We start from the raw sequence: 26452 nt of genomic DNA on the forward strand, positions 1-26452 counted from the left end.
TTCCTCAAGACAGTTGGTCGGTCATTTCTTAGCTCACTCTTTGCAAGGAAAAACAGCTTGAACATCTACAGTTCTTACTCATAAGCAACCTTTTGCCTTCTTCATGTATCTTCCTGATCCTCTCTAATTTTCCACGTGTTCAAGATTGGATCCAGGACCCGACACTTTTAACAGTATCCTGACTGATGCTTAGCAAAGGAGAGGGGTTACTGTCTGATATCCATCTTTGCACAGTCCAGAATAGGCTATGTGTGTATTTGCCCGAAGGGGTGCTACTTTGCTGTCACAAGTGGGCTCTCTTCATGTCTGTGCACATCTCTAGCTACCTGCCCTGGCCTGGCCTCTGACCCTTCAAATGGCTCCCCACTCCATTCCAGGCACTCTGAACTTCTGGCCTCTCCCCGTATACCCATCTCCTACCTACCTGGCATACTAGCCTTCTATCTCAGCAGTTCAGGCTATTCCCTCGTGGTCCCTCTGCCAACCCCAAAGCGCGATAATATTCTTACCCCGTGATAAGAATGGAAAAGTATGGAAAATGCAATGTAAACCCTTCCTGAAATGTAAATATGCTGCCTCTCTTATTGTAGAGGGGCCTTGAGCTTCTGGAGCAATTTTAGTTCCGGAACAGCCCAGGCCCAAGCCACACTCCCTAGAGGGGTGATCTGCACTCAGCAACTCCTACCTACCTTCCATCCCCAACTCCAGACTCTTTCCCGTTCAGCCTTGGGCTCCACTGCATAATGCAAGGGAGAATCCTCATCAATTAACCTTCTAATACCACATTAAACAACTCTTTGTGTAATTCTTTTTATTCAACACAGATAATATAAGCAGTATGGACTAGCATAAAGTAAGCAGAGAAAATCAAGTGCTCAAAATTTCATTTCAACCAGGACAGGGCACCAAGAGTTGCCTCCTAACTCTACCTCTTCTGTCATCCGCCTTACAGTAGCCACCTTGATTGCAGTGTTCCCAGCCCATCCCAGGACTTCACTCATATCCCAGCCTTCTTCAATCCAGCTCTCCTCACAGTTAAATGGAGACATTAAACAAATGCCCAAATAAAATGCATGCTAAAATTAATTACGCTAACTTGTACTGCTTGTGAAAGACAGGAGTGGTATTACAGTCATTTTAACATATCTTTTATTAACATTATATTATGGAAAATTTCAAACATATGACAAAATAAAGAGAAGAGTATAATGGACCTAATGGACCCATCATCCAGCTTTAACAGTTACCAACATAGTCAATTTTGTTTCCTTTATTTCCCCATCCGCACCCCACTCCCCACCCAGACTATTTTGAAGCAAGTCACAGACATCATACCATTTCATTTATAAATATTTAACTTAAAATTTTTATACTAATATCACTTTGTCTGAATGCAATTTCTTTCTTTGTTTTCAGTCTGCTAAGATGTTTTCTTATGCCAGATGGAGGCAAACCTGTAACATCTTGTTTTTCATCTTCTCCGCTGTGTTTTTCATCAGCCGCCTCATTATTTTTCCTTTCTGGTGAGTAGACGAGATGCTATGCCATGGCTTTGGTCACTGTGCTGAGGTGGCCCTGGCACGTTGCCAAAGTCAGAGCATTGCCTTTTCTTTCTTACATTGATCTCTAGTTCTTTGTGCCAAGTTCAGTTGGAGAAAAGAATATGAACCGGCAATGTTTATAAATGATTAAAACAACACCTTCCAATGTGGAAAAGGCTTATTACAAAGGGAGATGGAAAATGTGTAACCCAACGAGTAAGAAGCAGCTCTTACTCTATGTCGTATTTCATGATTGTGGATCTTTCTTTGTGATTAACAGCTTTTGTAGTTAAATGTCATTGGACAATTATCAGCTCTTTAAAAGAGAGGCGTGTCCCATGTTAAAATTACAGTAATTATAACCACCATTAATTGAATGCCAGACAGATGCTGGATTAGGCCCTTTATATGTCTTGGCACTGCACTAGTCTACACAACAAGTCATAAAAGTAGGTATTGCCACTCTCACTTCACAGATGAGGAAACTGATGCTCATTTCATTCTCCATGATCACTGGTCCTAACAATGGTTTGGATATCCTTTTAATATTGATTGGCTCTTTATCAGTCTGTTGATTTTGTTTAGCCAAGGGCTGGCAATGAAGAACGTATATTGTGTCTCCCCTGACAGTCATTCCTTTGGCAAGCATAATTTTCCATGTGTTGATTGAGAGAAACCAGAGGAAAAATGTGAGGAAGACTTTGATGGTTTGGAGGGAACAGCTTATAACCAACCGTAGTTTGGAGCTAGTCTAGAAAAATTAGAGCTATTAAAGATCCTAGGTTCCAGGAGAAAGAGATGGAGACCCAGGTCCCAGGCCTGATTCTTAGTGGATAGACAGCACCCTTGACTAGCACCCAGGGAAGTCTGGTCAGATAGGTCCAAGGGTGCTGCCCTCCCTATGGAAGCCAGCTGCATTCTTTAAACCAGGACTGGGGTCCGGCCCCGTGGCTTAGTGGTTAAGTGCGCGCGCTCCGCTACTGGCGGCCCAGGTTCAGACCCCTGGTGTGCACCGACGCACCGCTTTTCCAGCCATGCTGAGGCCACATCCCACATACAGCAACTAGAAGGATGCGCAACTATGACATACAACTATCTACTGGGGCTTTGAGGGAAAAAAAGGAGGAGGATTGGCAATAGATGTTAGCTCAGAGCTGGTCTTCCTCAGCAAAAAGAGGAGGATTAGCATGGATGTTAGGTCAAGGCTGATCTTCCTCAAAAAAACAAACAAACAAAAAAAAACAAACCAGGACTGGGTGTCTTGATTAGATATTTTCTGGAGAGGAGCAGCAAAGTGCAGTGGTTAAGTTCATGGATGCAAGTCAGTCCTGGACTCAAATCCTGGCTCCACTCTTACTACCTGTGTGATCTTGGACAGGCTGGATCATTTCTCTGTGCCTCAGTTTTCTCATCTGTAAAGTGGAAATAAGGGTTGTCAGGAGGCTTACGGAAGTAATACCTATAAAATAGCTTACAACAGTGTCTGGCACATGGTAAGGACTCAGTAAATGCCAGCTATTATTACTAAAATTATTGAGTCTCTCAGAATTTGGAGTTTAATCTGGAATCAAATCTAAGATACATGTTTAAGATACTCTTCTTGCTTGATGAATCACATTACCTTCACTTTTGCTTTGGCTGAGCAAATGTGTTTGTGAAATTTGAATGCTGTACGACAGCAGTTATTGGTAGGATAAGTGTTGACTTGCAGATAACAGTTGAATTGTGGCTTTTCAGTGTGACTTTCGTGGCCCTCTAAACCTAGCATTTGCCCATCAACACTGCTTACTATGTTCCAGTTATCTGTAGCTGCATAATGAACCTTCTGAAATCTTAGTGGCTTAAGGCAGGGGTGAGCAAATTTTTTCTATAAAGGGCCACAGAATAACTATTTTAGGCTTCGAGGACCACATGTGGTCTCTGTTGCATATTTTCCTTCGTTTTGTTTTGTTTCTTTTTCAACCCTTTAAAAATGTACCAAAATCAGCTTAGCTCACATGCTGTAGAAAAATGGGTTGCAGGCCAGATTTTACCACCAGGCCATAGTTTGCAGACCTCTCTCTTGAAACAATAACATTTATTTTATTATCTCTTGTGGTTCTGTGAGTTGACTGGCCTCAGCTAGATGGTTTTTACTCATGTGGTTACAGTCAGATGGTGACTGGACAGTCAGATGGTAGCTAGAGTTGGAATTTTCTGGAAGGCTTTCTCACTCATGTGGTTGAGGTAATAGATATAAAATCAGCTGGTTAATGCTGATTGTTGGTTGAGACTTCAGCTGGGCCTGTCAGCTGGAATACCTACACATGGCCTCTCCATTGGCCTGACCTCCTCATAGCATGGCAGCTGGATTTCAAGGGTAAGCAGCGTGAGACAGAGAGAGGCAGATGCTGTATCTATCTCCTTTTATAACCTAGCTTTAGAAGTCATGTCATGTCACTTCCAACCTCATTTTCTTCACTGGATCCGGATCACTAAGGCCAGCTTAGATCTGAGGGAAGGAAAATTAGATTCCATTTCTTGATGGGAGTAGTTTCAAAGAATTTGTGGACATATTTTAAAAGCACACACCATGGAAGCTCTCCATCTGGGAAACTCTCTGAGAAGCTTTTGAGTATTGCTGCTATGGTTGACTTTTGATTTAGCAATGAAGGACATTCGCCTCAGACTTTCTCATGATGTCTCAAAGTCAACAAGCAAGCTTCCTCTTGCCCAGTAAACAATCGAACATCATGTTGGGGTTGAGTGAAGTGGAGTTGGTGTGTTACTTTCCCACACACCCTCGACTTTAAAAATCCTAGAGTTAAGAGTTTCATTCTCTTGCCAGCATTTCTGGATTTCAAGGAGAATTAGTTACATGCATTTGGCATTTTCTTGGTCTTGATATTTCACTGAATTCACCAGCCTGGCTACAGAGGGCAGCCAATACCACTGTTTGCTGTCTTCAGGGACTTGGATTGCAAATAAACCAGTATTAACAGACTTGACTGTAAAAAATCTTTGCTGGTAAAAACTTTTCTGTACTGACGTTGACTGATCCTCACTGGAAGGTTGAGGAAAACCTCACTAAGCTATTGGAAGTTTGGGAGATGGATTTTCAATGGTTTTTGAAAGGATCAGTTGCAGTGTATTGCTCTAGCTTAAATAGTCTTCCCATCAGCTTGAATGTATTACACAATCATCTGGTGGTGCCAAAGAGGAAAAGTCAATTCCTTGTTAGCCTGGCTCCAACCATCAGTCTAAAACTTGTAACTCTGCAGACTTGTTTTTCAAGGATATTTTATGAGTCCAGATTTGTTGGGAATTTACTATGGACCAAACAACATGCAAATAATAGATCTATTTCAAAATGCAGACACTTTAGAGGTACTGTGGGAGGCAATTTACAATCTAGTTGCTCTGTTCTTCCCAACTGCTTTTATTGCACATTTTGTGGTGAGACTAAGGGTTGAGTGGGAGAAAGCTGACTGGGGTGGTGCCCATCTGACATTTGTCTGTTCCTGTAACAATGTTTAGAAAATCAATGTAATTAACTCCCGCTGACACTGACTGAGAATTGACTAAATAAGATCCCAGGAAAGAGCAGGAGGCGAGGAGAAGAGGGGCCACAGTTGTACCTAAACAAAAGGAAACTCAGAGGAAAGCAAGTATGCTTGAGGCTGGCGAGATACAGAGAAAGCTGAGTGTAATGTACAACTCCAGTTCTTTCTCTCAAGATTTCCAGACAACCTTTCTGTCCTCAAAAGACCTGGGGCCTCTGTGCTGAATGATAAATTGAGGGTAGATCATGAGTCTAATGGTGCCACGGTCAGTTTCCACGCCCTCTTGGGGGCAATGCCTTTTGTGCAGCCACCAGAGGAAAGGAGGGGCTTTGTGCAATGCGAGAATGGCTCTCTTGAAACTGGGGCTGCTCCTTTGAGCCACTGCTGCAGATGTGTGTCTCAGAACTAGACTTTCCAGTTGGACTCCCCATGATGGGAGACAATGAATTTCCTTGCATATGTTCAAGGTCTCGCTCAACAGACTGCCTTCAGAGGGGTCCTTCCCTTGCACCCCACACACTTAGCACTTCCTTTGCTGCTTATAAATTTATAAAGGACAGCTACAACAATCGCCCTTCTTTGAACCATAGTATTTTAGAATAAGGGACGTTATTCATAATTTAGTCCAACCTCTTTATTCATTTATTTATTTGAAGTAATTTCAAGCTTACAGGATAATTTCAAGTGTATTACTGAGAACTCTTACATACACCCTTTACCCAGATTGACCAGTTAGCATTTCCCCCATCTACTTTGTCATTCTTTCTCTCTCTCTCTCTCAATGCACACATACACATACATTTTTTTATGAACCATTTGAAAGTTGCAAACAACATATCCTTTTAGTCCTAAATACTTCAATGTGTATTTCCTAAGAACAAAGACATTTGTTTTTACAGAATAGTAGTATAGTTATCAATTTCAGGAAATGTAGCAATCTACCATCCATATTCCAATTTTGTCAATTGATCCAATAATGCCTTTTATTGCTTTTCCCCTTCACTACTGGATCTGGGCCAGTATCACATATTGCATTCAGTTGTCATTCATCTGGAACAGCTCCTTACCCCTTCTTTGTCTTTCATGTCATTGACATTGTTGAAGCACTTAGACCTCTATTTATTTTTTAGGTGAAGAGTTAAGGTATTTCCAGGATCACACAACTAGTTGTGAAAGAACTAAGACTAGAAACAGGGCATTTGAAATACAGAACAGATATGTTTTAAATCAAATTACTAAATTGGATGATTAAGAGCAGGCATCATTTGCCGTCCCTAAGCATTTATTGTTTTCTTCACCTACACAGTCACTTTGAAATATAAGACATCTCTGAAATATAAAGTAGGCAGTTACTCACCTGTAGAGCCAGAATTTGCTATCCTGAAAAGGCTTACTGCTCACACCTACAATTAGCAAGAAAAAAAGACCTTTAACTTTCAACTTTCTTTAGAAAAATACAACTTTCTGGTGGCTACCTTATCTAGCCCAGCAAAACCAACTACTATTTATGCTAACAATGGGATTTTTTCAAACCATCTAAGCTCTAGTGATTGAAAGAGTGAAGATGGGAAAAAAACTGAAGACAGGGAAAAGGCAGAGCTTTGCAATGCACATGCACAGTAGTAGTGTGTCATCCGGACAGATTCAAGGCCAGCGGACGGAGCAGAGCGGTTCTGGGAACTGAGGAGTCAGGAGTCTCTTGGCATTCTGTGTGAAAAGGGAAATTCCATTCAGCCTGTGAGATAACTGTGCAAGTGTTTGTGTGTTCATGTGTGTGCCTGCACACATGAGGCACAGGTGTTAGGGACAAAACTGGGAAGGGCAGATGTGTTTATTTTTTTCTTCTTCCTATTCTTCTTTTAGCAAAGGAGGAGAAGAAAGTGAGACTGAGAGAGTGGACCTTCCTTTAGTGAGGATACTGAGACCAATAGAAAGAGGTCCTGAAAATGTAACTGCAGCCCCACAACCTGCTGTCTCCAGGGCTACAACCGCCACTCCCTTCTGAACTCCTCTCCACTTCCTGGGCCTCCAGTCCCCTCTGTCCTCCCGCAGAGAACGCTCAGTCAGCACAGAGTCCCCACTGCTCCTGAGCCTGCTCTCCCTCTCCAAAGCAGGTCCCTCCTCCTCTCCCCTCAGCAGAAATTCCAGCTGGTTCAGCAGCACTCTATCCTGGGTGTTGCTCTAACTATACTATTGATGTGAGCCCTCTGCGGAGGAAAAGGAGTGGTGGTGGAAAAGCAGTCGTCCTCAGAGTGGTAGTAATAGTAATAGTTATAACTACCATCTTTTGTGTGCTTACTGTATGCTGAACTCTTTCCATTTGTCAACTCATTTAATCCTCATAACAACCTGATGAGGTGAGTGGTGGTGTTTTCATTTTACAGAAGAAACTGGAGCCCAGGAGGTTGAGTAACTTGCTGAAGATCACAAAGGAGCCCTGATCCGAATCTAGCAGGCTCCAGAGCCCATGCCATTGACCTCTCCTCTCTGTAGTGGCTGAGCTCTCTCTGAAGGCATTTGCATGTTAATGCCAGTCTCTTCCGTTTCTAAGACTCTACAGTTTGCAAAGCTAGCTGTATGTCCCCCTGGAGCCTCCCAGTCAGACGGGTAGGGTTAGTTATACCCTGTCCAAGGAATGTGAGGCTCAGAGACTTGTGCAGGTTATGAGGCAAGACAATAGTGGCCTCAGCTCTGGAACCCAGATCTGATGATTCTGGGCCAAGTCTGTCACTCCCCTTTCTAACCGGCAGAGCCTTCCAAAGCTCTTACAGTGAAAACCATGCCCCTGACCTTGACTTGCAAGGCCAACATGAGATGGCTCCATTCACCTCTCCTGCTTCATCTTATACCGTTCTTCCCCGTCACTTCTCTCCCTTAAGCCACACTGGTCTTCTCTTAGCCCTTGAATTTTCCATGATGCCTCCCACCTGAGGGCCTTTATACATGTAGTTCCCTCCACCTGGAAGCCTCTTTTCTGTGTCTTCCCTTCAACTAGAGGGAACAGGGAAATATTAGTTCAGTAAGGACTCTGCAATATGTCCCTGTCCTTTTCTTTCTTTCTTTGCATGGATCACAATGAGTAATTACATGTTTAGGTAATTATCCATATTCTTTGGTAGAATGAGTAAAGGAGATATTTGTAAGTAGATTCCTTTCTTAATTTTGACCTTGGCAAATTCCCAGTAGGGGACTGAGGAAGGGGCAAGGGCCTGGCCCAGGTAAAGGGAGGATACAGAGATGAAGTTGAAGACGTCATGGCCTCTGCCTTTGGAAAGCTTGCCAGCTAGTGAGGAATCAACTCATACAAGCAACTATTACCGCAAGGGAGGTTGAAATCAGGCCAAATGCTCTAAAGAAGTTGGTAGTGGGGAGCCTAGAGGAAAGTTATAAATTCAGAGGTGATCAGAGTAGCATGGAGACTTTTGCTGCAGAGAGCCCACGCTTTGACGGATGAAAAAAGTTTCAACTGAAAAAGGGGCGAGCATTCTAGGCTGAGAGAGTACAGAATACGGCACACAATTGCTTGAAGACTCAGCAAATCCGAATGGCAAATAGGCTTTACATATATTATTTCCCTTAATCCCTGGGCACCAAAATGTAAGCTAGTTCAGGGATTTTGGTCCATTTTATTCATTGCTATATTCCTGGCTCCTGTGAAGTGCCAGGTAGCACTTTGGTAGGTGCTCAATAAATGTTTATTTAATGAATACTCATCGCTTTCATTTTACAATTCAGAAAATGCACAAAGAAGTGACTCAAGGCTACATAGAGCCAGGACTTTAGGGAAATATGTTTTATAATAATGGGGGTGAGAAATGTCTTTTAAAGCATAACATATAAGCTAGATATAAAAGAAACAATTGATAAATTTGATTACAAAAATATTTTAAAAATTGATTTGCCGAAAAGAATCATAAACAAGGTTGTATCAGACTATGTGATGATGTTTAACATGATAAAAAATTATGTTCAAATCCTTAATATATAAAGAGCACTTGTGAGGCAATAATAAAAGTAAACACCTCAATAGAAAAATGCACAGATACCGTGAACAAGCAGTTCACAAAGTATAAATCAAAATAACCAATTCTATATATATTAACTTCATAAGAAATAAAAATGTAAATATCAGCAGTGCAATGTTTTAGATAGAGACTTAGAAAATATAATGTTGGTCAAGATCTGAGGAGCAAGTGTTCTTGTACACTGGCTGCAAGACAATGAACTAGTACAGTCTTGCTGGAAAGCAGTTTCGTATATTGCTCCAAAATGAAAAATAAGTATACTCTTTGATTCAGGATTTTAGCTATTCTCAGGAAATAATCAAATGATTCTATCAAAATGTTTTTACAAGTAATTCTCAGAGTGTTCTTTATAATGTAATGAAAATTTGGGAAACAAATGTCTATCAATAAGGGATTAGGTAAATAAGTTATGATATCTATAAAATGAATTTCTGTGCAGCTATTGGGATGGTATATGGTAGGGGTTGGCCAACTATGACTCACAGGCCAAATCCAGCCCACTGACTGTTTGCGTTAATAAAGTTTTATTGGCACACAGCCATACCCATCAATTGATGTATTGTCTATGGCTGCTTTCACACTACAAGGCAGAGTGGAGTTGTTGCAATAGAGACTGAATGGCCCAGAGGCTTGAAATATGTACCATCTGTCCCTTTACAAAAAAGTTTGCTGACTCCTGCTATATAGATATGTTCATTGACATGGAAAGCTCTCTGTAACACATTATTGAGTGAAAAAAGCAGGGTACAAAATCACAAGCTTAGTGTGATCCCTGTTATATAAAATCATGTGATGGGGAATGGACAAAAAAAAAAAAAAGACCTTAAAGAATGTATTTTAGGAGAGAGGTCTTGAATTATGTTCACCAAAATGTACTGGGTTTCCCGTGAGTTGTGAGATTTTAGGTGATTTTTATTTAACCTCTTTATATTTTTCTGTAATTCCAAAGTTTCTAAAAAATATTTGCATAAGTAAAATGGATAATGGCCAGAGTTCAGAGTTTATATAATTGTTTTTTGAATAGACAAAAATCTTGAGTGATAACGCACAAAAAAGGAAATACAGCAACTAAGCAGACATAGGGCCTGTCAAAGCACTGCAAATAATGCAATTTGAAATTATTTTGTTTTTTAAATTAGCAGATTTTAAAGCTACCTGATACTGGTTGGAGATTCAATGAAATACTTCTTTCATAAATTGCTTGTGGCCTTATAAATTGTTATAATTTTGGAAAATAATTTGGCAAAGTTTTAATAGCTTTTAATATACACCTTGAATTTATATACTTTTAATGTACAGCTTGAAACAATAATATCATATTTAGGAATATACACTTCTAAAGAAGTAACCTTCAATTGGGGAAAGACTGTATACACCAAATTGTCCAAGCGGTGTAAAATGTTTTTGATTTAAAGCTAAATAGAATTGAACCTAAAATCCCACAAGTGCTGCTTTTACTACAGTGGCACAAATCTCTATAGGGCAAGGCCAAGTTGGTGGGAATGCAATACAGCTACTCTGGAAAACAGGTTTTCAGTTGCTCATAAAGTTAAATGTATGCTTACCACTTGATAAGCAACAGTTCCACCCCATGCCTTTACCCTTGAGAAGTGAAAACTTATGTTCACACAAAAACCTGTACATGAACGTTTATAGCAGTTCTATTTATAAATGTCAAAACCTGGAAACAGCCCAAATGCTCTTCAGTGGGTGAATAGATAAACTGAGGTACATCTGTACGATGGAATACCACTCAGTGATAAAAAGGAGCATGCTATTAATACCCACAACAACTTGGTGAATCTCAAAGGCGCTATGCTGAATGAAGGAAGGCAGTCTCAAAAGCTGACACACGCTATGGTTCCATTTATATGTCCTTCTTTTTTTTTGGTGAGGAAGATCAGCCCTGAGCTAATATCCACTCTCATCCTCCTCTTTTTGCTGAGGAAGACTGGCTCTGAGCTAATATCTATTGCCAATCCTCCTCCTTTTTTTCCCCAAAGCCCCAGTAGATAGTTGTATGTCATAGTTGCACATCCTTCTAGTTGCTGTATGTGGGACGCAGCCTCAGCATGGCCGGAGAAGCGGTGCATCAGTGCACACGGGGGATCCGCACCCTGGGCCACCAGTGGTGGAGCGCGCGCACTTAACCGCTAAGCCACGGGGCCGGCCCTATGTGTCCTTCTTGAAAAGACAAAATTAAAGGAATGGAGAGCAGGTAAGTGGTTGCCAAGTGTTAGGCGTGGGGGAGGGTGTGACTATAAAGGGATAGTGCAAGGGGGTTTTTTGGGATGATGGAACTCTTCTGTATCCCAATGGTGGTAGTGGTTACACAAACCTATACATGTATTGTAATTCATAAAGCTGTAGAGGAAACAATTTTTTTTCTTTGAAAAACCAGTAAAATAAAACTTTATTTTGTAGTTACTGGCAAATGGAAGAATGGGCAGAGAAATGGATCAAATATCCCAATTAGTTGCACTGATTGTAGAAAATGTTCAACCACTTCATAGAAATTATACTTTTTCCTAAAAAAGTCAATTTTACTATATGTTAATTTAAAAAATAAAATCAAAATAAATGTGTATAGGAAAAAACGAAGAAAATACACAAAAGTTACAATATTATTTGTTTAAAGTGACGGTATGATGGACAATTTTCTTTCTTTTCCTTATTTTTCAAATTTTATATGAATAAATTATTTTTGTAATTGGAATAATATACTTATACACAGACCTATCCAAGAACTCTAAAATTATAGTAGTGTATGAAGTTTGGGAAGGGAACAGATAGCCCTTCATACTGCAATAGTATCTGAAGGCACTGTGCATCCTGAGTCATCGAGAGCAGTTCAGATTGTGTCCAGGAGTCTGTTTAGGAAATTAGTAAAGTATGCAATTCACTTTATAAGTGGAAGTGGGAGTAATAATGGAATTTTTGCTTCTTTAAAAGCCTCTTTTATCTGGAAATTTTATTTTTGTAGAATTCCCCATTCGCCTTTGATGCCAAGTAAATGAAATTGTGTCTTAAGGCAATAATAACAGCGTGTAAACATGTGTTATCTCATTTGTTCTGCACATCTCCACTGCCTCCCCCTGGGTGGATGTGTAGTGTTAGTGTACGCTCTTCTGTTTGCAAAGAGGAAACCGAGGTACAGAGACATTACAGTGCAGGCAGTGTGGCAATAAAAATTCCATTTGCTTTAACTTTTCTCCCAGGAGGCAGACTGTATTTTTTTGTGACGTGCCAATAATGACATAAAAGGCAATATTATCATATTGTTTTCTCTTGAGAATTTCCTGAACATCATTAGAAATGAAATAAATGTTGTATGCCTTGGGAGAAAAAAGTATTTGTTTTCTCGCTGAAAATTCACAAGTACTTTGGCTGTAAGGAAATACTCCCCTCCGTTTGGTTTTCCAGGATTTTATATTGCACGCTGATTCTGCCTATGCACTACCTCGAGCCTTTCTTTTCATACATCTTCCTCAACCTCCAGCTCATGGTCCTGCAAATCCTTCACCTTTACTGGAGTTACTTCATCCTGAAGATGCTCATAAGATGTATGTTCTTGAAGGTAAGAGCTGTCCAAGTCTTACTGCCTTAACAAGACATCATTGCCAGCTTGAAGGTGAGCCCAGACTATGGAACATTCTAGTTAATTTATGGTTAACCAGAATTCTTTTTTTCCTTGGTTTGATCATTATTGATAAAAATTTCTCTAAAATGTAATTAGATTTTTCATTAAGTGGATCTCTAAGGTGCTTTTATGAAATTGCTTTTATTAGAGGACAAGTTATTTTTAAGAAATTTTTATCCAAAAATTGCTGCTTTTTAAAGAGTGTCCTAATGAGTCTAAATTTGCTCTAGTTTGGGATAAGCATATTGGTGACAGCTGAGTAATATTTCAAAGCCTTATGTTTACCTTTGCTGAGCATCCAATTTGTACATAGTGCTCTTCCTCTGACCTTTCTCCTACTCGGAAATATTGTCCATCATTTGCCAATACTTTTTTCCTGAAAACTTCTTCCCTAAAAAATAACAAATCAATAATACATTTTAGACATTTTTGTGTTGTTTTGACTTCATTTCTGGGCTTTAATTCCAGAACAGGGGAGGGGAGGGCTGCAGAAATGAATAAGAAACGAATAAGAAAATCACTACCTTTGGGGAAACAGTCCACCATCTATATTCACCTACTTGCAACTACCTCTGTTGTACAGAATGTGCTGTGCTAAAGAGAGATCGCAGAAACTTGCTATGGAAAAAAAGATAAAAGAGAAATTAATTGACTCAAGGGGACCAGGGACAGTTTCATTGAGTAGACGGAATTTGACTTGAGCCTTTAAAACAAGTAAAAAAAAATCAGATCATAGCACCTTTGTATGGAAATCGTACATCTAAGGGAGTTTTAATTAAGGATCTTTCAATGTGAAAGTTACAGCTGGCCCATTTTCAGGTGTTACCATCCATGTCTAACACAGCATTATATCATCATCAGAATGAGTGACTTGTATATAACAGGTATATGGTAATTTATTTGATAAGCTCATTTTTTGATCAATTCTCTGATTAATTCATTTTCCTACTTTAGTAAATGTGTCTCAAAGATCGCTGAAGAGCTGACAAATGAAAGGGACGTTTCAATAATTGACCTCTGGGTTTTCTACCATCTCTTACCTTCTAGATCTAGACAGAGATATAGGAAATTGGACTACATTTAGATTAATCTCAAAACAAATCCTGAAAGTTGTTCTGTTTTTTTAAACAAAATTACTGACTCGAGCTAGTTTTCTTGAGAGTGGACTCTCCCTTAAAGTTGGAGTGCCAAGAAGAAAACTTTCATTGAATGTCTCTGGTTCATTAATGTTCTAAATAGTTTTTCTATGATCTCTGCAAAAGTTATTTTATCTCTTAAGTGACGAATAAAGTTGAAAGAACTGAGATAAGTTTAGGAATTTGAGTGTTTAGATAATCTGCACATCCAGGGGTTGGGGTGAAGGAGGGCGCTGACCTGAACCTGTCGTGCCTTTGGGTCAAGCCTTCCTGGAGCTCCTATCCCTAGGCAGAAACTGTTCATTATTGACTGTTGAGTGACAATAGTTACAGGCCTGGAAGGGATCCAGGAAGAACAAAACTTGGAAACCAGAAGATACTCTTGTTTAGTTTCATCACAATTTTTGTATTTCTAATCTCTAATGGGTTGTGCCAGGCCTGATTAAAAACCCAGTGAGTTGGGGAGCTGTGGACAGGAATTCCTGATTTCTCATGCTGTACTTTGGAAAAGCTGTTTCCAATTGCAATTTGACAGCAGTAGTGGAGGCCCCGCAGCCCCAGTCCTTGCAGTTCGTGTGACTGCAGCTGGCTTGCATGTGCACTCTGTTTTCCACAGCAGTGGCAAAGCTGGCTGTGAAATCAGCTTATTCCTCCAAAGCCATAAAGCCTGCTTTTAAAGAATGCTATTTGAAGGCATGGTTGCATTGCAGAGGGGAGGAGAGGGATAGAGGCAGGAGTTGAGATTCTTAGAGGAACAACTAACAAGTCAGTTTTCAACTCTATTTAATAAATCTTTAGCATTTAATACACACCTCGATTGTTACTAAGGAGACTAATGCTTGGATATTTAAAAAATGGGATTGCAGAAGTTCATAGGCCTCTAAAAATTTGTTTTAAATCTTATAACAGATTGAGCATTTGTCCCTTCAAGTTCCTTATGTCAGGTAGCCCTTTTAACAAGTAATTTTGAATATGCAAATGAATAAATAATTTGGGGGAAAAAACCTTCCGTTTTGGGTGGAAAGTTACAAAGTAATTTATTAATCTTTTTTATGGTCTCCATGAATTTGCATGGAACTACCAGCCCACACATCACGTCGAGAAGTGTGATGGGCTGACACATTCATCCTGTCATTCTCTTTGCAAACATGAGAAGTGCTTTCAGAGGGAATTAGAAAGAGCATAGCATGCTTTTGTTTAATATTAGTTAAGAGAACTTGATCATCCTTAAGCTTTTATTTTCTTCTTTCTAAATATCATACTGGGTCCTGGCCAACTCAAGCATTCTCTGTGACATCTTAGACTGGTACATAGCCAAGACATGGAGGGAGGGGCTGCAGCATGCAGTCACTAAAGCCAGGATGGAGAAACTAGCCCCTTGGCAACCTGCCCCAGCCATCTGCACTCGACAGGCAGTGTGTCTTAAGTTCACAGAATGACATTTTACATGCGCTGAGCTATTTTAGTTAAAGAAGGAACCCTCTAATAAACATGAGGAGACTGAGGCCTAAACCAAATTCACACAATTTTATGGCAAAGCCAAGGATAGAAAGGAATCTCTTAACTTGTAATACTTCGCCTTTTCTAATTATGCTTTATTCAAATTCAGGGAAGAAATTAATTTAAAATACTTGTATAGAATAAAAAATAGTGAGGACATAAACAAATTGAGTAATCAAGATAATAGGCTAAAACACAGCACAAATCCTTTAACTTATTTTGAATTTTTTAAAAGCATAAGGAAATGCTTTGTAATTATTTAGTAATCCCAAATCACTTCTGAGTAAAGCAGTTAGGGTAATAGCTAAGAGTCCAGCCTCTGTGTGGATTCAGACTACACTCTCCCACTGACTGGCTGTATGACCTTGGGCATATTACTTCTATTCATTGCCCCTGTTTCCTCATCTGTAAATGGAGGTGATGTTATTAGTACCAGCCTTATTGGAGAAAACCCTTAGAACAGTTTCTGGCACATAGTAAACACAGGATAAAAGTTAGCTGCCATTATCGTTGTCGTTATTATTATTTACCAAGGTTCTTTGTGCCAAATCACAGAGAGCTTGTGTGTTCCCAGTGGCCTGGCAGTCAGCTCCCCATCAAGGCCTCTCTTGTTTTCTCTTAGACCGTGCTGCAGCTGAGGTCAGGCGTCAGAGTCCTTGACTTGCAGCCAAGGGCTCCAGGGACAGTTTTCCAAGCTGTCTTCTGCCCGTTGACTTTCATGACTCACATTCTGGATGATCCTTTTTGACACACTCTCTCAGATGTCAGCGTGTTAGGGAAGAAATACAAAATCTGTAATGTCTGAGAAGCCCCCAAGTCTCTCTTGTTAGTAGGTAATAGTGAATATGAGTGTTGAGCCCCTTGCTGAACCAGACTTCATAGAGATACCACAAAGACTGATGGTTGAAATAGGGTAGTATAGAAATGCTATCAGTTTATATTTCCATATATTTGAATATTTTTACAGATTCACTAGATTAACAATCTGTTCAAGAAACAACAGAATTTGTAACCTTGTAATGATAACAAAAATAACTGTGCAAAGTTGCTTGGCTTAAAGAGTTTCAAATTTTAATATTCTTCCACACTATACATTCAGCTCAGCCTCAAAATAAAGAATCCCCTATAATTTTAGAACTAGAAGAGACTGCTAAATGTCTGCCAGGACACATGACCCTTTCCTCAAATCCTTACTACTGTGTTGCAGTTTACCACTCACAGCCACATAAAATTGTGGTCTCTACTTTGTAGAGGAAGAGAATGAAGGTGAGTGAGAAGGTACATTACTTGCCCCACGTCACACAGGAGTGGGGATTCACGCCCATGAAGCCTGAGACTTGAGAGCCCATGTTGCTAATGCTGTGCTCTTCTGCCTCCCCAGTCATCCTCTACTGTGAACATATGTCCTCAGAACGCGAGAGAGACATATTTCATGTGTATGTGTTTATATGTGTTTCTCTGTGTACACACATACACATGTATACATATTTAGTGTGGCTTATGCTCAGTTCTCACAAACTTCATCATCTTATCATTGACTTTGCTGAGTTATCTTTGTTATCATTGCTGTGCGAGTCATCAATGAATTCCGGCTCTTCATAGCCGTCACTCTTTAGAAAATCTCATTAAGGGTATGCCCACTAGAGGATTTTTCTGGCTTAAAGCAATTATAAACCTGAGTTTTTATAAACCTGAAAGGGTAGAGTTGTTTAAATAAGTCAAAGTAGAATAGACAGCCATCTGCATGGTTTTAAGATAATAGAAGAAAGAAAACATGTCATGAGGAAGAGACAGAGCCACGAGTAAACCAGGCTCTTCACAGCTCTCTGCCCCCAGCCAATTTGCTGTTGCTTTGCCCTAGACTAGGAGGCCTCTATAATAGACCCACAGGCTCAACAAGGGCACCAAGATGAATGCTTGGGAGAAGACCCCACCTCACATTCACAGTCTGAGATGGAAGCAACACGGAACCGAAAGGAGGGGTTCACCTGCCAAATGGGGAAACGGAGGCCCAGAGGGAGAAACAGGCTTCCTAAGGCTGTGTGAATCAGGACTGGAACCCACACAGTGACCTTTTCAGTCAAATAGCTCTTTTCTACACCAAGATAACATTATCCAGGCATTTTCTTATACTGGGGTTTTCAATATCTTCTTCCAAGCTATTTGGAAATTCTTCTATTGCTTTTTTCTAAACTATTTCTTCTTTCTGTTAGGATAGTCATTGTGATTGCACACATCCAGATGCTGCAACACCTCTTTCTGCTGCTGATGACAACAGCATGTCTTTTCAGCTCTTAATTCCAGGCAAATTGACCTCTGATGGAGAAAGGTTATATTAGGATTTTTAAATAAGTAAAACAAGATATTGTTTCAGTTTTCTTCAATACACCCTCTGTTTCTTTGGAACTAGGCACAGAAAGCAGCTGGATGCCAGCAGCTGAATGTGGATTGTTACCTCAAGGAGATTTCAGCTGCTAGGTGTCTGTTTAAAAACGGGGAACCTCACTTCCCTGCAATTGCCCATGAACTATTTAATTATACAATGATTTTCCATACTTAATTTATCACTTATTATCTCCCTTTGTGCATACTCTTAAATGTCGTGCCATACGTGTTTTCTAACAATGGTTTTTAAAATACTAGTTCTTTGGAGGTACCAGACTACTCAAGTCATTTGATCCATAGGAAGTCAAGCAAAGCCACTGTAAAACGAAGGAACTTGTTCAAATGAGAGCTGTCCAATGTAAGCATTTTTGAGGATAGTATCGAGTTCTCAAATCCTGCCTTTCTTTCTTCTGTCCCAAATGTCGACCCTGATGTTCCCCCAAGCCACTGATCATATCTTGCTGAACTTGAAAAGGAGGATGAGGCATGGGGGAAGGTCCGAATAAAAAGAGATAAAAAAAAAAACTCTGGGAGCCAGCCCAGTGGCGCAAGTGGTTAAGTGCGCACGCTTCGCTGCAGCTGCCCAGGGTTCGCCAGTTCGGATCCTGGGCGCACACCGACGCACCGCTTGTCAGGCCATGCTGTGGCAGGCGTCTCATATAAAGTGGAGGAAGATGGGCATGGATGTTAGCCCAGGGCCAGTCTTCCTCAGCAAAAAGAGGAGGATTGGCAGATGTTAGCTCAGGGCTGATGTTCCTCACCAAAACACAAAAACAAAAACAAAACAACTCTGACATCTCTTGTATCCATGATTTTAAAAATCATTTCACAAAAATGGAATGAAGTTTTATATATTCCTGAAAGAAACACATATTCTTCATTTTATTAGTAGAGAAACAGACACACACATACACGCACGTAAACAAACATACACACAGATGTCTTACATGGAACTTGAGTTTCTATTTCTGTATCAGCCTAGACAAGGGGATAAGCACAATTCATGGCTTGTTAACAAACCTACACATTCACACCAGTATATGAAAGTTTTATTAATGGGCTCTTGGGCCAGAAAGATTGGTGCAAGCAGGTGTGAGAGGAGAGTGTCCCCGTTAATCTCCCTGATTTTCCGTGGCTCCCCCCTCCTGTGGCCACCTCCTCACCCCGACCACATAAGTCTCAGAATAGAGCTTTATATAACGCAAAAGAAACCTTATTCCTGAAAACTAATTCAGTTGTAGATATGGGTAAAATAAACTAGTTTTTAAAACTTTTCATTTTGATTTATCATATGGGCTTCAGTGCCTGAATGATTTACGATGCAGATGGCTTTATTCATGTTCTGTTTTGGTAATAGCACGTATGTCATCATGGAACTCTAGACTCCCAATGGGGCTATTTTCTGCAAGTGGTATCTCCTTGCCACGTGTAACAGACTCAGGAAATCCTAAAGAGAGCAGCACTGGGCATGAGTACTCTCTGCCTTGCTATGCAGCCCATTCAGCATGCGTGCCCTAAGATTTGTCTTTTCAGTCAGGCTTCAGACTCAATGTTGCTCCAAGCAACTTGGGTCCTATATGTATGCTTCTGTAATATTTTCAGTGTAAACCAGAAAACCTTGGTCATGTCTTTCCAAGGAATGTGATTGGCTATTCTCACTCATTTGACTGGGTTGGGCCGACTGACCCAGTCTCTAGAGCCCTCCACTGAGACCTGGCCACAACTCGGGTGTAGGCTAAGGTCAGAGCTGGTCCTACGTAGTAGCCACAATGGGTAACTACTTGTATCATGATTTGGTAGAAGCCTCTAAATCTACCTGCACCCCCAAAAATCTCCTTTACCCACTTATCTGGGTGCAAGATAGTGTGAAGAATGTGAAGACAGTTCAGCTCTGGGAAGGCCCCAGGATTTGGCTGTCCAGAAAAAGAGAGTAATGGGGGAGGGTAAAACTCAGTGAAGGCATAGAGGAGACCTGAAGCCAACCTTGCTCACTTTCTGTAGCCATTGTTTCTTCCTCATATCAGTTGCAAGTATTTGTGTGTGTGTGTGTGTGCGCGCGCGTGTGTGCGTGCATATGCAGGAGGATTTCGGGGGTACTATGACGTTCCACACCTATGAGGGAGTGAAGGGAGCTGGACCAGGCAGAGGGAGAAGTTGAACTGTAATGCAGTTGCAACAAAGGCCTCAGCCAACCTCGTAGAGAGCTCTAGAGCTGGGTGGCCCTTCAGAGATGTACCACTTGAGGCAAAGCGGCTGGACCTCTGTACCTTGACATTAACCTGTCACCAGATGTAGGCTGCCCTCCGGAGAGGGGACGTAACTCTGGGCAAGGTGGCTCCCTTCAGCCAGGGATAATACCAGAGGGGGACACAGCTGTGAGCCTCCCACAGCTGGAGGATTAGAGCCTCAGTCCTGAAGGGGCTTCTGGGCTGTGCACCACAGTGTCCATGTGGCCCCCCATCTCTGCCTGCCCTACCCCAAACCTAACACCAGTCTCCACGAAAAGGACTGCATTTACCCTCTGTAGGGAGGCAGACTAGGAATCAGAGGGCGTGGGTTCCCAAACACTTAGAAGTGAGGCCTTGGAGAAGTCCTTTGTTTATTTTTTTACCCTGTGTTTTCTCATTGGAGTTGATAACTGCTCCACCTTCCTTACAGGGTTGTGGTAAGGATAAAATACCAAGATATAAATGAAATTACTCTCTAAACTGTGAGAAATCTGTGGTGTTATAACCACTGAACTAGACATTCCATGGTTTCTGAATCAGTCTCAATTCTAGTTATTTTTTCCTATTCTCCCCTCACTCCAAAGACTCTTCTTTCTCTCATGCTGTAAGTCCTTTTTGACCTGTGGAACATAGGTAACTGTGCCCTAGCCCACCCAGGAGACACTGAAAGACTTTGCTGAGGTGCCTGGTGAGAAAACCTGCCACTTAGAGGCTTCTAGAGTGGGAAGGGGTGGGTAGGCTGCAGTTGCCTGAGCCCCTGGATGCTGCCCTATGACGGGGTTTGGAATCAGGCTGGGCCTTTCCAAGAGGTTTCGGAGAGGTGTTGGGAGCCAAACATCAGAGGTGGCAGATCTGGTGATTCTGAATGCCTCATCTGCTTGCTCTCAATCACCAGTGGAGAAGGCAGCCTCCCTGGCCCCCAGCCTCCACAGGAGGTTCTGGAGGTCAGGCTCACCTCTCTTCCCTATGAGTGATATGAGTTCTGGAGGCATCCTTGAAATCAGCAGGCCTGCCTCTGTCTCAGGGTTTCTCAGCAGTAGCTCTACTGACATTTTGGGTTGGAGAATTCTTTGTTGTGGGGGCTGTCCTGTGCATTGTAGGAGTTTAGCAGCATCCGTGGCCTCTACTCACCAGATGCTAGTAGCACTCTCACCCCTAGTTGTGACAACCAAAAATGTCTCCAGATGCTGCCAAATGTTCCCTGAGGGGAATAATCACCCAGAGAATCACAGCCTATCTGTACATATGTCCATTTCCTTCTCTGTAGGGGTAAATCATGTTTTCTTCCCCAAGCACAGAAACAGTGTTGTTTATAGATGTTTCAAAGGCTTCATTTTATTGCTTTGTGTATTTATTTATTTACTCCTGTCCTTTGTGTTATCGTTGTCATGCATTTTAATTATATATAATATATTATATGTTTATATATGAAAATATAAATTTGCATATAAATATTAGTTATATATATTATAAACACCATATTATATTGTGTTTTTTTGCTTTAAACATTCAATTATTTTCTAAAATGATAAAAAAATTTCAATGTCTTTTACATTTCCCTACATATTTACCATTTCTGGTTCTTTTCATTCCTTTGCATAAACACAAGTATCCATCAGGTATCAATTTTTTTTCTGTCCTTTTTCCCTCATGAGGACACTCATTTTTTTCAGTGCAGATCTGCTGGTGATTAATGCTCTCAGTTTTGTTTTGTTTTTTTTTGTCTGAAAAAATCTTTATTTTTCCTTTCACTTAAAAAAGTTATTTTTGCTGAGTTTAGGATACTATGGGTTTTTTCTTTCCTTTTTTCTTTCATTCATTACTTTAAGGACTCCATTGTCTTCTGGCTTACATACTTTCTGGTGAGAGGTCTATTATCTCTTCTGTTTGCTACTCTAAATAAATGTGTTTTTTTTCTTTGGGCTGCTTTTGAGACTTTTCTCTAGCACTGGTTTTCAGAAATTTGATTATAATGTGTCTTGATGTGATTTCCTTTATATTTATTCTGCTTGGAGTTTGTTGAGCTTTGTGAATCTGTGAGTTTGTAGTTTTCATTGAATTCAGATTTCAACAAATTTTAAAAAATTTCTTCCATCTTCCCTTCTCTGCTCTCTTCTTCTGGGACTTCAATTACCGCTTCATTGGCCCACAAGTCATTGATGCTCTATTCATTTTCACTCTTTTTATTTCTCCTCTATGCTTCATTTTGAATAATTTCTATTGCTGTGTCTTCAAGATTTTTGATCTTTTCTTTTGTAGTGTCTAATCAGAAGTTAATCCCATCTACTGAATTTTTTTTTTATTTCAGATATTGTATTTTTCATCTCTATAAATTACATTTGGTCTTTTTTATATCTTCCTCTCTTCTCTCATTATATTCATGTTTTTCTCTACCTCTTTGAATATATGGAGTGTATTTATAATAGCTATTTTAAACATCTATGTCTGCTAATTCCATCATCTCTGATATTCCTGGGTCTGTTTCTATTAATTGGATTTTCTCTGGTTATGTGCCATATTTTCCAACTTCTTGGCAAACCTGGTAATTTTTGATTGGATGCCACACATTTTGAATTTTACATTGTTGGATGCTAGCTTTTGTTGTATTCCTTTAAATAGTGTTTTTGTATGTGGTAAAAATAGTGTATTTTGGTTTTATATGTAATTAAGTTGCTTGTGATGAGTTTGATCCTTTCAAGCCCTGCTTTTAAGCTTTGTTAAGATGAGACCAGAAGGTGAGCCTTTAGGGCCAGCCTGGTGGCGTAGTGGTTAAGTGCGTGCGCTCCGCTGCTGGCAGCCCGGGTTCGGATCCCGGGTGCGCACTGATGCACCACTTGTCAGGCCATGCTGTGGCGGCGTCCCATATAAAGTGGAGGAAGATAGGCACAGATATTAGCCCAGGGCCAGTCTTCCTCAGCAAAAAGAGGAGGATTGGCATGGATGTTAGCTCAGGGCTAAAAAAAAAAAAGATGAGCCTTTAATCTATGGCTATTAAGTGGAGTCCTTCTTAGTATTCTCCTTGCTGCCTGTATACTACAAGTTCTTTCCACTCTGGCTGGTGAGAAGACAACCAATTGCCAACCCAGTACGAGCTCCAGGGGGTGTTTTGTCAGCTCTTTGCCTGGCCTCAGGTGTTTTCCTCCCACACATGCACAGGTCAGTACTCAGCCAAAAACTGAACAGGACCCCACTGCAGATGTCTAGAGCTCTCTCTCTGTGCAGCTCCCTTCTCTCCAGCATTCTGCCCTACACATTCTGGCCTCCTTGGCTTTGGTGAACTCCAATTTCTCTTTTTTTTTTTTTTTTTTTTTTTTAAAGATTTTATTTATTTATTTTCCCCCCCAAAGCCCCAGTAGATAGTTGTATGTCATAGCTGCACATCCTTCCAGTCGCTGTATGTGGGACTCGGCCTCAGGATGGACGGAGAAGTGGTGCCTCGATGCGCACCCGGGATCCGAACCCGGGCCACCAGCATTGCAGCGCGCGCACTTAACCACCAAGCCACAGGGCCGGCCCTGAACTCCAATTTCTGTTCCTTCAACTCACTGGCACCACTGAGCTCCCTTTGGGTTCTTTGCTCTGCATCAGCTTAGAAACTTCCTCTAGGTGGTGAGCTGGGGCGGTTGAAGGGCCCCCCACCGCCGCCTTCATTTCCCTTTTCTTGGGAATCACGGACCTGAACTGCTTATTGAACAGTGTCTAAAAACTATTTTTTCATGTATTTTATCCAGTTTTCTAGTTGTTTAGCATGCTAGGATAATCTAGTCCCTGTTTTTCCATCATGGCCAGAAGGAGAAGTCACAATATCTTATTTTCTAAATAACGATAGTTAATATGCTTCCTGAGACAGCCTGTTTCATTTTTCAAGCAAGTGTAACCGTTAGGTTGTTCCTTCTTTATTCCTGATTTTTCCCTCTAGGCCAATTAAAATATAATGTGAACTACAAATATAATTTTAAGTTATCTAGTAGTAGCATTTAAAAATAATAAGAAACATGAAATTACTTTTAATAATATATTTAACATGATATAAGCAAAATATTATCTTATTTCAATTTTGCCAGATATTTGTTTTTTTTCTGGTATGTATTTTAATCAGGGGAGGATCATAATCATATTTAAGGCTAATATAGTGATTTAGCAATCAACACAAAAAGTTGTTAATGAGATATTTTTCATTATTTTTTTCATACTAAGTCCTTGAAATCCAGTGTAGATTTGACACTTACAGCATATCTCAATTTGGACTGACCACATTTCAAGTGCTCAAAAGGCACATGTGGTGAGTGGCTACCACACTTGATGTTGTAGCTGCTGGCTCTAGAGTAACAATTCTACTTCTGTTCTGCTGCATATGGGACAGGGGTGGGGATATTCTCATGTGTGATCTGTTCCCGTGGGGTCCCTGATGTTATACTCAATTATAACATGCTGGCTGTACCCACTGCTCTTTCCACTCATGAAAGCCTCTCAGTTGGTGATCAAGGGAGGATGATACGATTCTAGGGATAACTGCTGTCTTTAAGCCAGCCCATTGTCTTGTTTCTCTTTCTTTTCTACAGAATTCTTCATTTTCTTCTCTTATTTCCTTATTTCTCTTCACTGCTCATCTCCAAGTGTACCACCTCTTCTCTATATACCTGATTTTCCCCCACAAGCTCTGCTTCTCTGAGGCTGACACACTTCCTGTCTTGCACACTTTGGAGCCCCTTCTCCTTAATAAGGGCTATGAACTACCATGTCCCAGCCTGTGCATTTATGGTTTCCCTTTCCTTTCTAGGGGTGATATTATCTGTGCTGCTTCTAAGTTCTGTACTCCCACCCTGCTCATTTTTCCAACTTCCCTTTCCCCATTTCCGAGCCACAAGCTAGAGAGCTGTGAGAGCTCATTGGGATTTGTACATTTCTTTCTTCTTCTTATAAATAATTTAAACAGTGTTCTTGGTTTCCCAGGAAAATTAAAGGCATGTGTCTATGTTGATTCTATACTTATTTTGAGAGAGTGAGGGGGAAATTTGGAATCAGACTACCATTGTTCTTCAAAGCCAGAAGTCCTCAAGTAAATCATTTGCAAACTTAGGTGCTTAAAGTGTTTTTAATGACAGACTTCTTACTGCATTCCTCGAAAGTGATCTTGACAATGTCTCAGTTATGGAGGGCTGTACAGAGTGGCATGGGACCACATGGTAACCCTTAGATACCAACATCATGCCTTACTACCACTGCTATGGCTCTGTTTCTGCAGGCTAAACACTTCTAATTCTTTTTAACTATACCTTGTGAGGCATGCTTTGAATCTTTTCACCTGATCACTCTCTTGTTTTATTTTATCCAGCTTCTCCTTTAAATGAACACAGATTTCCAGATAAGGTCTGACTAATAGAAAATCAGGCAGGTCTGATGTCTCTTTTTGTGAAAACTCTGCTTCTGATGGTATAGCCTAGTTATGTACTGAGTTGCTGGTAGTTACATTATGCTGTTAATTCATATTGAGCTTGAAATTGATTAAAACCTCTAAGTCTTTTTCACATGGGCCAACCCACATTTATTCCATTTGGGGATTGTCTGGTGAAGGTGGTGAATTTTGTCGAAAGTTACATTCCTTCATGTTACTTCATTTTGCTTAATCAGCTTATCATTTGAACCTTTCATTTAAGAATGGGATAATATGACATTTGGTGACAGGTGCATAAACATTTCTGAGGACCTTGTGTCTAAAAGGCCTATTAAAGGAATTCAGGAGTATTCTACTTAAGCCAGCTCATGAAAAAGTCATGATCATTTTGCCTTATATATATATATATATTTTGTGTGTGTGTGAGGAAGATCAGCCCTGAGCTAACATCCGTGCTAATCCTCCTCTTTTTGCTGAGGAAGACCAGCCCTGAGCTAACATCTATTGCCAATCCTCCTCAATTCCCCCCGCCGCCAAAGCCCCAGTAGATAGTTGTATGTCATAGTTCCACATCCTTCTAGTTGCTGTATGTGGGATGTGGCCTCAGCATGGCTGGAGAAGTGGTGCGTCGGTGCGTGCCTGGGATCTGAACCCGTGCCGCCAGTAGCGGAGCGCACACACTTAACCGCTAAGCCACGGGGCTGGCCCGCCTTATATATATTTTAATCAGGGGAGGATTGTAATCATATTTAAGGCTAACACAGAATAAGGTATACTGCTCGCACCCAGAACACGATCTCCCGGGAGTCCCACTTTTTATTTCAGATCACCTTGTTACATACTGGCTATGGTGACTACAGTGGACTAGAATGGCCTGTGGATCTTTAAAAAAAAAAAAAAACTCATGCCCAGGTCCTAACTCAGACCAATTAAATCAGAATCCATGGGGAATGGGACCCAGAAATTGGAATTTTTAACAGTCCTCTTCTTCCCCCAACCTAAGTGACTCACTCCGCCTCTCAGGTTGAGAGCCACCAGATGAGGTGGAGAAAGCCAGCTC

The 26452-nt window shown here is 40.7% G+C and overlaps 1 protein-coding gene across 1 annotated transcript in view; it reads left to right on the forward strand.

Annotated features, from left to right (window-relative positions):
- CERS3 (ceramide synthase 3) overlaps positions 1–26452 on the forward strand; it is a 101834-nt gene that overhangs the window by 58283 nt on the left and 17099 nt on the right. Inside the window, exons 9-10 of the mRNA XM_087428856.1 lie at positions 1417–1523; positions 12532–12685. Of these exons, the coding sequence (XP_087284982.1) occupies positions 1417–1523; positions 12532–12685 (261 nt within the window). The remainder of the gene's footprint in view (positions 1–1416; positions 1524–12531; positions 12686–26452) is intronic.

Source organism: Ceratotherium simum, chromosome 3, assembly GCF_057802395.1.
Source record: "Ceratotherium simum simum isolate JZ-2026a chromosome 3, ASM5780239v1, whole genome shotgun sequence".
Classification (NCBI taxonomy): domain Eukaryota; kingdom Metazoa; phylum Chordata; class Mammalia; order Perissodactyla; family Rhinocerotidae; genus Ceratotherium; species Ceratotherium simum.